Genomic DNA, 14,147 nt, shown 5'->3' with positions numbered 1-14,147 from the left:
TACCCTTACAGCTCATTTTCTTTGGACCAGCAACAGTGCAAATGCTGTGTGATCACAGGTGCCTGTGGTTGGTGGCTTCTGTGCTGGATGGTGTGGCTGAGACCTAGTACTTGCTCCCCTGCCCATGCACCTTCTGGGTTGTGATGGGTGCACGTGGAGCAGGCTCAGAGGCAAGCATCAGGACACAAAGACATGCAGAATGGTCCCTATGTGGATAATTATATTCATTGGCATTTCTTCCTGCCCTTTCTCCACCTCCTGAAGGAGGCTCTATGGGCCCCACTCCCTCCCACCCAACTCCCACACTCCCCACCCCCTGCTGTTTGGAAATGGCCACCGTGACTGCAGCAAAACCTCCTCAGAGACTCAAAGAACGTTAATCAGTTTCACAGCTGGAGGCAAAGTGATCCAGTGCAGCAATTCCTCCATTAAGGGGCTTTCTCTTGGCCTTTCCATTAGGGAAGGACTTCTGCATAAAGTGAAATGTGCTTTGTCTTCACCAGGGCAGACAAAGGATGAAATCAAAAGAGCCATAACCTTGCTACCAGCTGGGCTACCGGGAGAGGCAATAGGGGGAGGCAGTTCTCTCTCCGCTTCCATCTCGCTCATGGCTCTGAAAAGTGGTAGCAACTTCTCAGATGCCTGCTGATCCCACTGGATGGGACTTTTAAGATGCCTTGAGCAGCATTCTATTTCCTGATGAGGGAAGGAACTGAGGCCCTTGCCAGGGCCAGGTAATGCCAGTGAGAACGAAGGGATCCTGCTCATCCCCTTCTACCCTTTTCTGGCAAATTGTCCTTGGTGTCCTGCCCCTTTCTTTCCTGAGTGATAGCGCCCTTCCTGTTCCCCCAGGTATGTCCACCCCCCCCACAACAGGTGCACACACACATACATCCCATTCACTGCCCCCCAGGCATCTGCCTAACTCAGAAGTCACCACCAGAAGTCTTTGCAAAATGCTTTACACCCCAGGTTCTTTTGAGACTGCTTAAGAAAGGAAAAAGCAGTACTATTGGATAATCCCTACTCCAAATACACCACCACTGATGACTATTCAGACATCAGAAGAGATACTTCCTTGAAGAGAAGGGGATTGTTGTCCTTATGATTAGCGAAGCCTGAATCAAAGAACAAGACCCAAGGCTGATGATTAGGGAAAAAGACTGACAGAAGAAAGGAAAGTTTGCAGCTTCCTCAGTAAAGGATGGTATATCTACAGCATTTTGCATTTATACATGTGGCTCACCTTAAAAACAAATAGTTGTCTATAACCCACCTAGCTCACCCTCATGATTATACATACACAAGCCGAGTCCAGCTGAGTTAAGGGCTTGACCTGGGCTTTTTTTTTTTTTTTTAATGATAGTTGTTCTTTTCTCCTAGGTACCCTTCCTTCCCACTTGCATCCCCCACCTCCCACCTCTGAGCTGGTTTGGGGAGGAAGGGTGAAAAGAGAGGAATGGGGCTTTTATAATATGTTCAGCTTACACTGAAAAATAATTGGACTGTGATGCCATATTTACAACTTGCCCCAGCCCAGTAGGAAGAGGCTGCTCTATCTGGACCTTCTGGGTGGGCTTGGAGGCATGCTCTCAGTGGCTGGTGAAGTTACTGGCGCTCTTCAGACTTGGAAGGAATCAGAGTCCTGCTTTCCCTCTGGAAACTTGGCCCCTGGAAACTGCCTGCTGTGTTTCTATGAGTTGGAAGGCTGAATGCTTGTTGCTTGATTCCACCGCAGGCCTGGAAGCAACCGAGGGCTGCAAACCAGCACAGGTTGAATCATTATTCACCCATGACGTCAACTGCAGCAGGGGGTGGGGGGGAGCCAGCCCGGAGGTGGCGCATCCTCCCAGGGGAGCCTGACATTTCAGGAAACTGGGCCAGCTCTCTCACATCCTCCTTCCTCCTCGAACTGGTGGCACAATAAAGGATGAATGGGGCAGGAAACCTGCTCAACGTCCTCCACCCTGAAGCTCTGTGTCCATGAGCAAAACGCTGCTGCCAAGGGGCTGCAAATAGAGAAATCTGGGGTGGCGGTAAAGGAATATTCCCTGCAGGGAGGCTAGAGAGCTTGTCTGACAAGCGTTTGTTCACCGAATTGATCTGATTACTCAGGACTTTTCTTAGCCAGTGCTGGAGCAGAGAGGGGCTGCTGCTGCTTTTCATTCTATTTAATTTCTGTTTTCCAAGAATGAATATCAAGGGAGCAGCTTTGATTAAACAAGCCTTTAAAAAGGGGAGAGAATGCCAGGTTTTACAGAAAGCTTTGCTGAGTCGCTGGCAAATGGCCACATGACACAATATTTTTAGTCTATGGATATCATCTCCTTTCTAAGTACAAAACTGCTATTCCCATTAACACAAGCTCATAAGTTCAGGGATAAAGGAAATTAGCCTGGCTCTTAAAGAAAAAAAAATCAGGATTCCAGGAAATCAGCCTCTTAATAAAAATTTAAAAGAAATTCCCCATATTCTAATTCTCCAGCTCTCCACCTTTTCTGTCTGTTGCTGTTGATTTTTTTCTTCCTTGCTGAGACAGGAGGCATAACTGGAGATTTCATACCCCAGTCTAGCGTTACCAAATCGAAACAATTTTTTTTTCTAAAGGCTGGCAAGATTTTTGTTATTGTTATCCTTTTGTTTTGTTAAGATTCTTTAAGGTTGGAATGCTGGTCTCAGATGGGAAAAGGCTAGAATAAAGTCCCAATATTTAACCAATATTTATTGAGCATCTACTAGGTATTAGGCACAGGGATAGAGCAATGAATAAAATGAAGCCCTTTCCCTCATGGATCTCACATTCTAACTGGACAGTAGTAGTTAGCATGCATGGAAGGCTTATCATGGCTGGGCACAGTTCTAGAACTTTGCGTGATCACTCCATGGGGCATTAGTATTCCTCTTTGTTGCACAAGCTCTCATAGCTGGAAAGTGGTAGAACCAGGATTCAGATTCAGTAGTCTGGCTCCAATCTGGATCCAGAGCCACTTCATGACTCAAAGGCTCCAACCTGTGACTCACGTTCCAGAGTCTTTTCTCTGTGTCCCATCATATCCTACATTTATCTCTCCTAGAGTGCCTGGTCCAAATCTTCTTTGTTTGTTCCTTTGGTTGACCATCATCTTCAGCAGAGCAGGGCTGTCTGTCATCTCCGCATCCCAAGACTTTGACTGTCTGGAAAACAACCAGATCTGGGGACCTATCTCCTAGAACATTTTAAGACACATGCGAAAAGGCCAACCGATTCAGGTGCATGTATTAAATGCCTTGCCAGGCTCTGAACCCTACATTCTAGGACCTTCAACTTGGACCTCTGATATACGGATATGTGAGGATTCTCTGCAGGAAAAGCTCTGCTCACAGAGCCAGAACTGCTCCACATGCTGCCAGCTGCAAGCCCCGCCAGTCAATCGGTGGGGGGCTTGGGATAAGTATCACATCTCTGAGTGCTGCCAAGGTGTTCATACAATTTGGAGAGGGAGTGTGGTGGGAGCTGAGAGAAGGGCAGTCCTTGGCGTTGCCCAAATATTTCCTCTTAACAATGGGTTGGAAGCACTTAAGTAACCAGCAAGGAAGACTTCGTAAAGCAAGCCATTACAGTAGAATGTTGTATCATCATTAACCAACCAGGCTGTAAAACAAGACAAGAATATGGGCAAATGCTCAAGCTCTAAATCAAAAGAACAAAATATTATGATTTTGATTAGAACATCATCTCAATTTTTTTGGAGAGTGTATGTTTACATAGAAAAGAACAGAAGGCTATTCATGAAAATGATGAGATTTTATAGGTGATTAATATTTTCTTTTTTAAACTTTTCTGTCTTTCCCAATTTTTGTGTTAAAAATACGTTCATTACAGCTAGAAAATGTTATTAAATAATAAACAGAAAGTAAGCACTTAAAAATGGTTTTAAAATCTTATATTGGCCCCAAAGGAGAGCTTTCATCTCTTTTCTGTGCATTCTCTCTTCTCTACAGGGAGCTCAGCTGTGATCACAACACAGCAAATCACTGGGTTGGAAAGCTTGGCAGTGTTTCCTTTGATTCTAGACTTCAGGGGCTGTGACTCTGGTCACAAAACCTTCACTTCTGATCTGATCAGGGATCATCCCTCATCCTAGTTGCAAATAATGATAGCTTCTACCCTTAAAGCCCTTTGGAATAAATGGCTATAAATATGCAAGCCTCACATGTTGCTGCAGCCCTCTTCATTATACTGTGTGCATTTGATTTAATCTCCACCATAACACACCCACTCCAATGCTCTTGCCTGGAGAATCCCAGGGACGGGGGAGCCTGGTTGGCTGCCATCTATGGGCTCGCACAGAGTCGGACACGACTGAAGCAACTTAGCAGCAGCAGCATACCATGTGTTGGTGGTCTCATCCCTAAATTACAGGCAAGGAATGGAATTGTCCCAGGTTCTGAGGTGAGATCCAGAACTTGGACTCAGCTCTTCTGATCCAGAGCCTTCACCTGCTTCTTGACTTCATCATGGGAGCAAGGAAGGGACTCCATGATCCTGATGAGCACCCATGGATAGACGGGGTGGGCCTCCTATGGACTGGCCCTTAGTAGGATGAACAAATAAGCCTGTGTCCCTTTCAGAGCAAGTGATGCTGGGCAGGGGAGCCCACAAGAGAGCTGGGCTGAGCACTGGGAGCCAAGGAGGACAGGCTCTCAATTCCCCAACTTGTACAAAGACTTGACCAGTTGCCAGAGCTCTTCAATAAAATGTTAAAGAGTCCAAGCTAGCTTCCAACTTTGACGCCAGTACCTGCTAAGGTTATTTTCTCTCGCACTTGTCTCTTCCCTTTTCTCTGCCATCATTTCAATGAACAATACTTGTGAACATTTTCATACTACATCATGTCCCAAGTTCTTTTAAGGGAAGAGACTGAATCATATTTGCTTTGTTATTGTTTTTCAGCTGCTAAGTCATGTCTGACTCTTTGCAACCACATGGACTGCAGAATGCCAGGCTCCCCTGGCCTCCACTATCTCTTGGAGTCTGCTCAAATTCATGTCCATTGACTGGGTGATGCTATCTAACCATCTCATTCTCTGTCATCCCCTCTTCTCCTTTTGCCTGCAATCTTTCCCAGCATCAAGGTCTTCTCCAACGAATCAGCTCTTCACATCAGGTAGCCAAAGTATTGGAGTTTCAGTATCAGTCCTTCCAATTAATATTAGGGTTGATTTCCTTTAGGATTGTCCTATTTCCTAATACATGGGAGCTGTGTTGAAACAGTGTTGATTAAAGCCAAGACATTGAATCAAAGCCAGAAGTCAGAATATGGTGGTTGGGATAAGGATGCTAGACTCAGAAGCAGGGAGCTGTTTATGTGCATTGTCTGTAATTGATGTAGGATCCAGTGACCAGCTTCTCAGGGTACTGCCAATCAGGGTCAAAGGCTCAGACCAACTGATCCAGAGTTTTCTTGAATCAAGAACCATTAAGCCAGAGAATTGCCCATTTGGGCCTTCATTCTGTTGCATCAAAAAGGTTCCATGGGCCATGAATATAAACTGTGACATGAACAACCTCACTTCCTGGGGAAAGCTGCATAGGTGTGCTTAGTTATGCTTTTTCCCTTGTTTTTTAGTATCTCCTGATTTCCCCTTCAAAGAGTTTCAGAATGTCTGCTAACGGGACTCTCTTCTCCACAACAGAATTTGACTTTGAAGCAGGACACAGCAGGTAGCCTTTGCCAATGACCTTACTTGAAGTACCTTTTATCTGAGGGTCCAAGAGCAGGCCTGGTGCAGCCAGGGAGGCCCTGAATGTTTTGTGGCCTTGCTGCCAGGTTCAGAGGGTAGTGAGCTCCAAAGAGGGATCAGGAGCAAGGCCATTATCCAGAAGGCCTCCTTCCCTGTCCAAAAATCCTACTCTCTGGACCACAGGGATGACGGTGTGGGAGAGGGTCTCTGGAGCATCTGGAGGATTGCCTTGGATGCCCTTCTGCCTCCAGGGAGGTAGCCGTCAGAACTGTCCACTGACATTAGAGCAAAACGGTGGAGGCAAGCAGGCCTCTGAGGAAGGAGGTGAGGAGAGTCCAGGGTTAAAGGACAAAAACACAGAGGTTTTGGGGTCAACCATGTTTGGCTCTGGGTTCTGCACCAGGTATGAAAACCAGGGCTGCTTAATCTGTGCAGCCTTGGTTTCCTTACATAGGTGTAGAAGGCACTTTGCTGGGATGTCATGAAGAAGGATGAGGACAGAGTGTGTAACGTGGAGACCGTGAGATGGCAGCCATGGACAGTAACTATAGGATGAGAAATGGAAGGGCCTTAGAGATGAGGAAAGAAGATCTAACTCTGCAGGGGCATATGGAGAGGGGGTGGCCGGAAAGGGGAAAGACTTTCCCCACTCCCTCCACCTCATTTGTGGTAGTGTCAGCAAAGCTTGACTCCCTCCCTGACTTGGGCTGTTTCCTGGCAGTTATCATCTCATTGTGGAAGTGAGAGACAGTCAAGGACTCGGAGCCTCCACAGAGCTGCACGTGAACATTGTGAACATCAATGAAGAGATCCCACGCTTCACCAGGTGGGCCTCCGGGCATGGGGAGGGGTCCCAAGCGGCTGAGTCTCTTCAAACTCATTCCATCCTCAGTGGAGGGCTGCCCCTTGCCCTGCCTGGAGGTAAGAGGAGGTAAAAGCAGAGGGAAGAGGCTCCAGACCATCAGGGTCCTTTACCTGGGCCTCTGGAACCCCACCTTCCACCTCAGCTCCCCTGCCTCCACAGCCCGCAGACACGCGCACCACGGGATTCTTAGGATGTTGGGGATGGGGCGGGGGCCACACACCTTGGCCTTGTGCAAGGCCTGCCAGTGGGCACATGTAGAAGGTAAATATGAGGTACTCATAGGATAAAGCACCCACCGTTAGTAAGAACACAATCCTAGAGAACGTCATTAGTCCAGACACCTTCCTTCCTCTTGGGATATCATTTTCCACTCTTGGGATATCATTGTCTCTGACTGAGGGAAGGGCTGTTTTGATGATGCCTAAGGGATCTGCTCACTGCTGGGTGCTCTGAGTTTCTTCCTGCTGCGGTGGATCCAGGACCTGTGTCTGGCAGCTCCTCCGTACAGCTGACATGAGGAAGTGAACCTGGTGGAGACGGCCTGTGGGAGTGTGCCTGGCGGTAGCGTGGGCACAAAAGGGAGACCAGAGCCTGTCACCCATAGGAGGATTTAGGAGAGGGAGGTGGGATTCTGAGCCAGCATATGACTCTGCAAACAGCCTGACTCACTGGTTACAAAATTCTGCCTGCCCCAGTTTCTGAGCCAGGCTCAAAAACCACCATAAGGAAACTGGCAAAATGCCCTGCCTTGGTTCACTGTATTCATTAAATAAATTCAGCTCAGGAGATCCCACCAACAAAAAGCCACTGGGCCCCAGAACTATGTAGAATGCTTGTAAAGTATTCTGAGATTGAGGTATTAAAGCCACTCACAGGCTGAGTGCCTTTTGGCAAAACACACCACTGTTGTGAAACTTCTGGATATTATCACAATCTATAGCCCAGATGCTGGGTGTCAATGTGAAGGGAACAGCAGCAGAGATACTCCCATGAAATACTTCCTATCCATGCCTGTTCCAGGTTAAGCTCAGAAGGATGACTCAGTACATTCCTGTTGACAGGCTCCTGCAGGAGCACAGTACAGGCAGCTTATAAATAGTTGTGACATTCCAGCTTGGATTCGGACTCAAGTATTGGCCAACATGGCGATGAGGATTCATCAGTGATCCCCAGAGGAAGGTGATGGTGGTGGGGCTGGAGCTGACACGTTCTGTGATCCCCTTCCCAGTCTGTGAGGTGGGAAAGCAGACTGTCAAGTTCACCCATGGGACAGAACTTGTAGGCCATCTGGTTTGAACTATGTCTTTCAAAATTAAGCAGTTCGCCTCTGCAGAAAGAGAACATGACCTTGGCTGTTTGGTGAGGCCCCCAAAGATGGCTCTGGAACTCTGGTTCTCACTTTCAGTTTGAGAGATGAACCTGTTAGGCTCCACCCCAGACAGGAAGCATGAACTACGTGACTGTCTAAAAATTTTTTTGAAAAAAATTGTTGACTTTCTTTCAGAGTATTCCCCTGGATGTCGGTAGGGATGGGTCTGCAAGAGCTTGTGGTCTAGAAGGACTTGTGATCTAAAAGGGGGCAGGGTGGCTGCTCAGTTAGAGCCAACCTAGTCCCTCAGCCATCTGCTCCTTCAACAGGTTTGCTCAGTTTCAAACTGGATGCTGACTTTGAGGGTTTCCTGGTTCCCTTGAACCATGATACTTCTTTCCCTCCAAATCAGTGCTTGGACTAAACATTTGTTGTTGTTCGGTCGCTCAGTCATGTCTGACTCTTTGTGACTCCATGGACTGTAGCACACCAGGCTTCCCTGTCCTTCACTGTCTCCCTGAGTTTGCTCAAACTCATGTCCATTCAGTTGATGATGCCATCCAACCATCTCATCCTTTGCTGCCAGCTTCTCCTCCTACCCTCAGTCTTTCCCAGCATTAGGGTCTTTTCCAATGAGTCAGCTCTTCACCTTAGGTGGTCAAAGTGTTGGAGCTTCAGCTTCAGCAGCAGTCCTTCCAATGAATGTTCAGGGTTGATTTCCTTTAGGAGTGACTGGTTTGATCTCCTTGCTGTCCAAGGGACTTTCAAGAGTCTTCTTCATCATCACAGTTCAAAGGCATCAATTCTTTGGTGCTGAGCCTTCTTTGTGGTCCATCTCTCATATCCATTCATGACTACTGGAAACTTGGGACTAAACATAAGTTATTTAGTTCAGTATTAACACAATTAATCCCTCAAATGGACTTGAGTAGACTGAGTTTGAGTATGAAGTAGAAATGAAAAATGTGGAAGCAACTCTCCTCTCTTGACTATTTGTTAAGGTTCTGCAATGAACACAATCAATTCAAGTACTATTTCTGTTGTTGAAAATGTCTCACCATTGTATTCCTGGATGGTGACGAATGTCTCAGTGTTTCCTGGACTTGCAACATGCACTCCAGGATGCTGCCATTATGAAAGCTGGGCAGCTGAGTATAAGAGTACCTGACTTACATTCTCCGTCTACCTCACAGGCAGAGTGCTCTATATTTTTGCAGAGATCCTTGTTTTAGAGTTGGGCAGGAGGGTCTTTCTCTTTTTTGCCCACCCCTTTTCCATTCACTCGCAGTCCTTTTCAACCTTGTGCCAGATAGTGTAGACTCAGTTTAGAAAGACAGTTTAAAAGACACCATCTCCGGTCATTCCAGATTCACCTCCTTTCCCCTGAGTGTGGCCATGGGCCCTGGCTCTGGTGAGCCAGTGTCGTGGAGAGAAGAGTAAGGGGAGTGGTAATATCAGAGCTTCCCCCGTCAGGGAACTGCCAGGGTCCTGGTTTTAGTGCATATGAACAGATCTCTACTGTGTCTCAGGGTGACACTTCTAAGTTAGGTGATATTTTATACACACTTGGGCCGTGGATCCTCAAGCCAAATAAACCACAGATTTTATCTTCTGCCAGGCTCAATATCAAGTCAGCCAAGGAAAGGATGTTCTATCTAGGCAATTGTATCTTCACCAATAGCCTGATCAGTTCTCCTCATGGGACCTGAGTTCCTGGAGCACCCAGCGTGGACTAGATGAGCCCACAGAACAGGGTCTTAAACAGCTGCACTCCTGACATGTCAAGAAGGATACTTTCTGTGGTGGGGCTGTCCTGGGCATCACAGGTTGTTAAGCAGCATCCCTAGTCTCTATTCACTACATGCCAATAGCAGCCTGCTCCTCTAGTTGTGACAAACAACAGAATCACCTGCAGCTGCAAACCACTGTCTTAGGAAAAAAAAAAAAAAAAGGAGGCTGGGAGGAAGGGGATTTCTCTCCCAAGGTGTCCTCTGTCTGTTCTATGAGAGGCTGGGAACCTGTGGCTTTTACCTCTAGGATCCCTTACAATGCGTCTGTTCTAAGTTGCTTCAGTTGTATCCAACTCTTTGCAACCCTATGGACTGTAGCCTGCCAGGTTCCTCTTTCCGTGGGATTCTCCAGCAAGAATACTGGAGTGGGTTGCCATGCCCTCCTCCAGGGGATCTTCCTGACCCAGGGATCGAACCCACCACCCTTATGGCTCCTGCACTGGCAGGCAGGTTCTTTACCCCTAGCACCACCTGGGAAGCCCAATTCCTTACACATGTAGTCTTTCTCAAACTTTAAAGTGCTTACACATTCCCTGGGCATCTTTGAAAATGTTGATCCTAATTCAGTGTCAGGAGGGGCTAGAGGTCTGTCTGCAGACGCTGCATCCTCAGGAAGCTGGTTTAGAAAAGCAGGAACCACATTTGGGGTAGCAAGGGTGAGGCGTGAAGGTAGCATGGTTATCTTAGCGATCTCTTTGTTGGAAGTTAACAGAACCCCCTCAATGTAGCATCCCCCACAAAAAATCCAACATGTTAGAAACAGGGGCTCTCACACAGTAGAATAAGGACTTAGTGCAGCCTGAGAAGCCAGAGCTGAATCCCTCTCCCCTCTGTCACTGCTGTTGGTTCCTGCCACCCCTGCTTCCCTGGCCACACCAACTTTGTCCCTCCCTGGACCCCAGTGGGTGGCACAGTTTCCCTGAGAATGAGCTGTGTCCAGCCAATAAATGGGTGAAAGGTGGCTTCTGTGGGACCACCAGTGGTGAGAGGTCCAGAGCCCTGGGGTGGCCTCTTGGCCTGAGCAAGATTACTGTCCCCCAACAGTGGAGTGAGCCTTCAGGGGGTCACCCCACAAGTGAGGGCAGGCCCAGGATCTGGGGAGGAGCCGGGCCAGGGAGGGCCTGCCTCTGACTCCCCCAGAGGTCCCCTCCCCTTTCTCCTCCTCTGGCCCTGCAGATGATGGCACGAAAACAGAGGCATTCTGAGCTCATGAAATGAGTCCAATCCTTTGGATATAGGCTATAGTATTCCCCTCTTAAAGAAGCTCCCGTGTGGGAAAACTCAAATTTAGGAGACCAGGAAATTAGAGATGATAGAGATGACTTTGCCCCACAGAAGTGATTTTTCCTCCACAAAAGGACTTTCTGCAGAGTTATTTTAAATAATAAGCCTCCCTTGGTACATGCAAAATTACTCAATTACCAAGTTGTGCAGTTAACACTTCAAACCTATCTGTCTTGTTGCAAGGCAGTGGAAGTCTGAGGAAGGTGGGTAAGTTGGTAATTTGGGATTACCTTGTAAGAAGTCATCCTTGGAGGGCAGTGTGCTGACCTTGGCTTCTGGCGGGCAGCTTGTTTCTCCCTTCAGAGAACTGACCTCATGGTTAACACAACTTGGACAAGCATACACGTTCTGTGCATGAATTCTGCCTCCTCGGCCTAAAAAAAAAGAACTAGAAAGTGAGCAGAGACACTAGAACAGAGAAGGTTCACAATTTATTGTGAACCTCTAGCAGCAGCTATGGGATGGGTGTCAGGAAACCATGGCTCTGGATATTGTGTCCAGAGGGATTTTCAAAAGAATTTAGGGGACTTCTGCACACATATTGGGAGAAGAGAAGACAGCTGGACAGGCCAATGATCCTTATTTTAAAAGATGTGAATGCTGAGACTGATCTGAAATGGCATCAGGCCTGCGTGGAGGTAGGGACTGAGGCTGATATAAATCGCTGCCATCACAGCGTGGTGACTTCTTTGCATCCACAGGGACGTGATCTTTGGAAACACAAAAGGCAGTCACCCCTCTTTTCAGCTGCTGAGTTCTCCCTCCCAAACAACGTTGATGCAATTCCAACAGCTCAGCGCTATATTTAGCTTGAACCAAAATACCCACCTCCCAGACTCCACCCTCCTGTGCCCCTGAAAATTAGCTGTGTCTGCTGAAATTCTGTTCCAGCCTGACGCACATGTACACCATTCCTGAGGAGCTGAGTCTAGGAAGCATCGTGGCCCATATCACAGCGGAGGACCCTGATGATAGAGGCTTTACCAGCTTCCTTCTCTACAGCATCACTACTGTCAACAGCTATTTCATGATCAATCAATGTAAGTCAAACACATACATCCTTGTGGATTCTTTAATTCAGCCATTTGGCTTGTTTTACAAATATTTTCTCTTTTGGTCTGGGGCATGCCTTTATATCTATAGACTATTATAAGTTATTGGAGTAATAGGTATATTTTTATGGCTGCACCTCATGGCTTGCTGGATCTTAGTTCCCTGACCAGGGATTGAACCCAGGCCCTCAGTAGTGAAAGCACAGAGTCCTAACCATTGGGCAAGCAGGGAATTTCCTATAATAGGTGTACTAAAAGCAGCTGGCCTAGGGGTTGGGGTCACTGAACAGGGTCCTGTGCAACAGCTGTGTCACTACTTCCCCTTCGAGGCAGGTGGGTGTCTAGGGGCAAATGAGTTCACTATTGTGACGGTACCCTGAAGCCTCCTAAACAGAGAACCCAGACCAGCACTGTCCGAAAGAAACAGAAGACAGATTTGTAATTCTTAAGTCTCAAGGGGCCACAAAAAGTAGGAAACAGGTGAAATTCATTTTAATAAGGCATTTTATTTAACCCTGAAGCCTCCTAAACAGAGAACCCAGACCAATCAATGTCCAAGATAGGAACTTACGTGAGGGTTTTGTTTTGTTTTTTTTTCTTTTGTATGTGTATAGAGGATATTCTCTTTGTAAGCCAGTCCTCACATCAAAACGTTCTTTTCCAGTTTACTCCAAGTCTTCATCTGTCTCTGACTCTTCGTTTCTCTCCAGAGAGCCATGTTCTGACCTTTGCTTTCTCAGTGACTGGGGCCATCCAAGTGGCACGCAGGATAGACCGAGATGCAGGTGAATTAAGACAAAATCCAGTCATATCTCTGGAGGTTCTGGTGAAGGATAGACCCTCCGGGGGTCAAGAGAATCGCAAGCAGATAACCTTCACTGTGGAAGACATTAATGACAACCCCTCGACGTGCACCAAGTTCTCCTTCAGGTATTTGCCTCCCATCACCCCTTTTAGGGGCCCTCAGCTCCTCTGCTATAGGCTGGCGGGGACTGAAGGATCGGGCACTGGAGACATGCTCAATAATATAAGTGGATTTGAATTGTCTCTTTCAGTGAGAAACTTTCCTTCCTCATCATTTTTTCTCCTCTCTCTTCCATTTTCTTTCCTATTTGTATCTCCCTTCTTCATTTCCTTACTCTGTTAAAAAAATATTTTTATTTTGCTCTCCTCTACAACATGTTCATTTTCCTTGGTGACAGGTCCACAGGACTTGTCAGACCCTCTCTGGACTGTGCCTTTTCTTTCTTTATTCGACTCATGGCAAGACCGTACTGCGGGTTAGCAGTTATAATAGATGATTCAGACTTAGGACCAGTAACTAGGAGCTCCCAGAGAAGCACGCCATCAGTAATATGAATAAATCAAACCAAGTGTTTAAAACAAAGCATCTAATTCACTTTACACAACTTAATGGCCTGTAAACAAAAGGCAGCAGAGAAGAGGGGAAAGGCAGATTCAAGTGGGATACAAGTTCTTTTGGATATTTTGACCAGCTTTTTGTCTCACAATCTACTCACCATTATTTTAAATACAGTCCCCTGTGATTTTGGGTTAATATGTCTTTTGGAAAACAGTACCATCTTTCTGGGCAGCAGAGGATGAGATGGTTAGATAGCATCACCGACTCAATGGACATGAACTTGGGCAAACTCCAAGAGGTTTTCATGTACCCTGTGTACACACTGTAATAGTCCCTTTACTAAACCTCCCAGAATTATCCTAATTTGACATCTGCTTCTTGCTGAGGCTCCTATCAAATCAATAATAGCCTTGAAAATCTGACAAGTTCCTATCCCAACCCCAACAGCAGAATCTGTTTGATGGGTGGGAACAGTTGTCTTGGATAGTTAGGACTGGACTTCCATCTTCTACATAAATCAAACCCACCTCTGTTAAGAGAAGTCTGGTCCCTGGAATGTGGTAGAGATGATCCATAAACTTTACACTCTCACTTTCTTTGTGAATCTAAATCTATGCTAAGGCTACTGTGTAGCTCCAGTGCATCTTGGGAAATTCTATTCCTCGGGTCCTGCTCTTCTAGACTCTCCTGCTTTCTCCTTTGTTCTCCTGCCCTGAGAGGTAGGGGAGGACGGTTGAAGAGTAACAACTCTGGGTACAAA

General features: G+C 46.8%; 1 protein-coding gene across 1 annotated transcript in view; it reads left to right on the top strand.

The window, feature by feature from the left end:
- The window catches only part of CDHR3 (cadherin related family member 3), a 52,736-nt gene that overhangs the window by 15,463 nt on the left and 23,126 nt on the right, over positions 1 to 14,147 (top strand). Inside the window, exons 4-7 of the mRNA XM_018047505.1 lie at positions 5,610 to 5,704; positions 6,446 to 6,550; positions 11,864 to 12,012; positions 12,765 to 12,954. Of these exons, the coding sequence (XP_017902994.1) occupies positions 5,610 to 5,704; positions 6,446 to 6,550; positions 11,864 to 12,012; positions 12,765 to 12,954 (539 nt within the window). The remainder of the gene's footprint in view (positions 1 to 5,609; positions 5,705 to 6,445; positions 6,551 to 11,863; positions 12,013 to 12,764; positions 12,955 to 14,147) is intronic.

Source organism: Capra hircus, chromosome 4 (genome assembly GCF_001704415.2).
Source record: "Capra hircus breed San Clemente chromosome 4, ASM170441v1, whole genome shotgun sequence".
Lineage (NCBI taxonomy): Eukaryota > Metazoa > Chordata > Mammalia > Artiodactyla > Bovidae > Capra > Capra hircus.
This window is presented reverse-complemented; position numbering and strand designations above follow the sequence as displayed.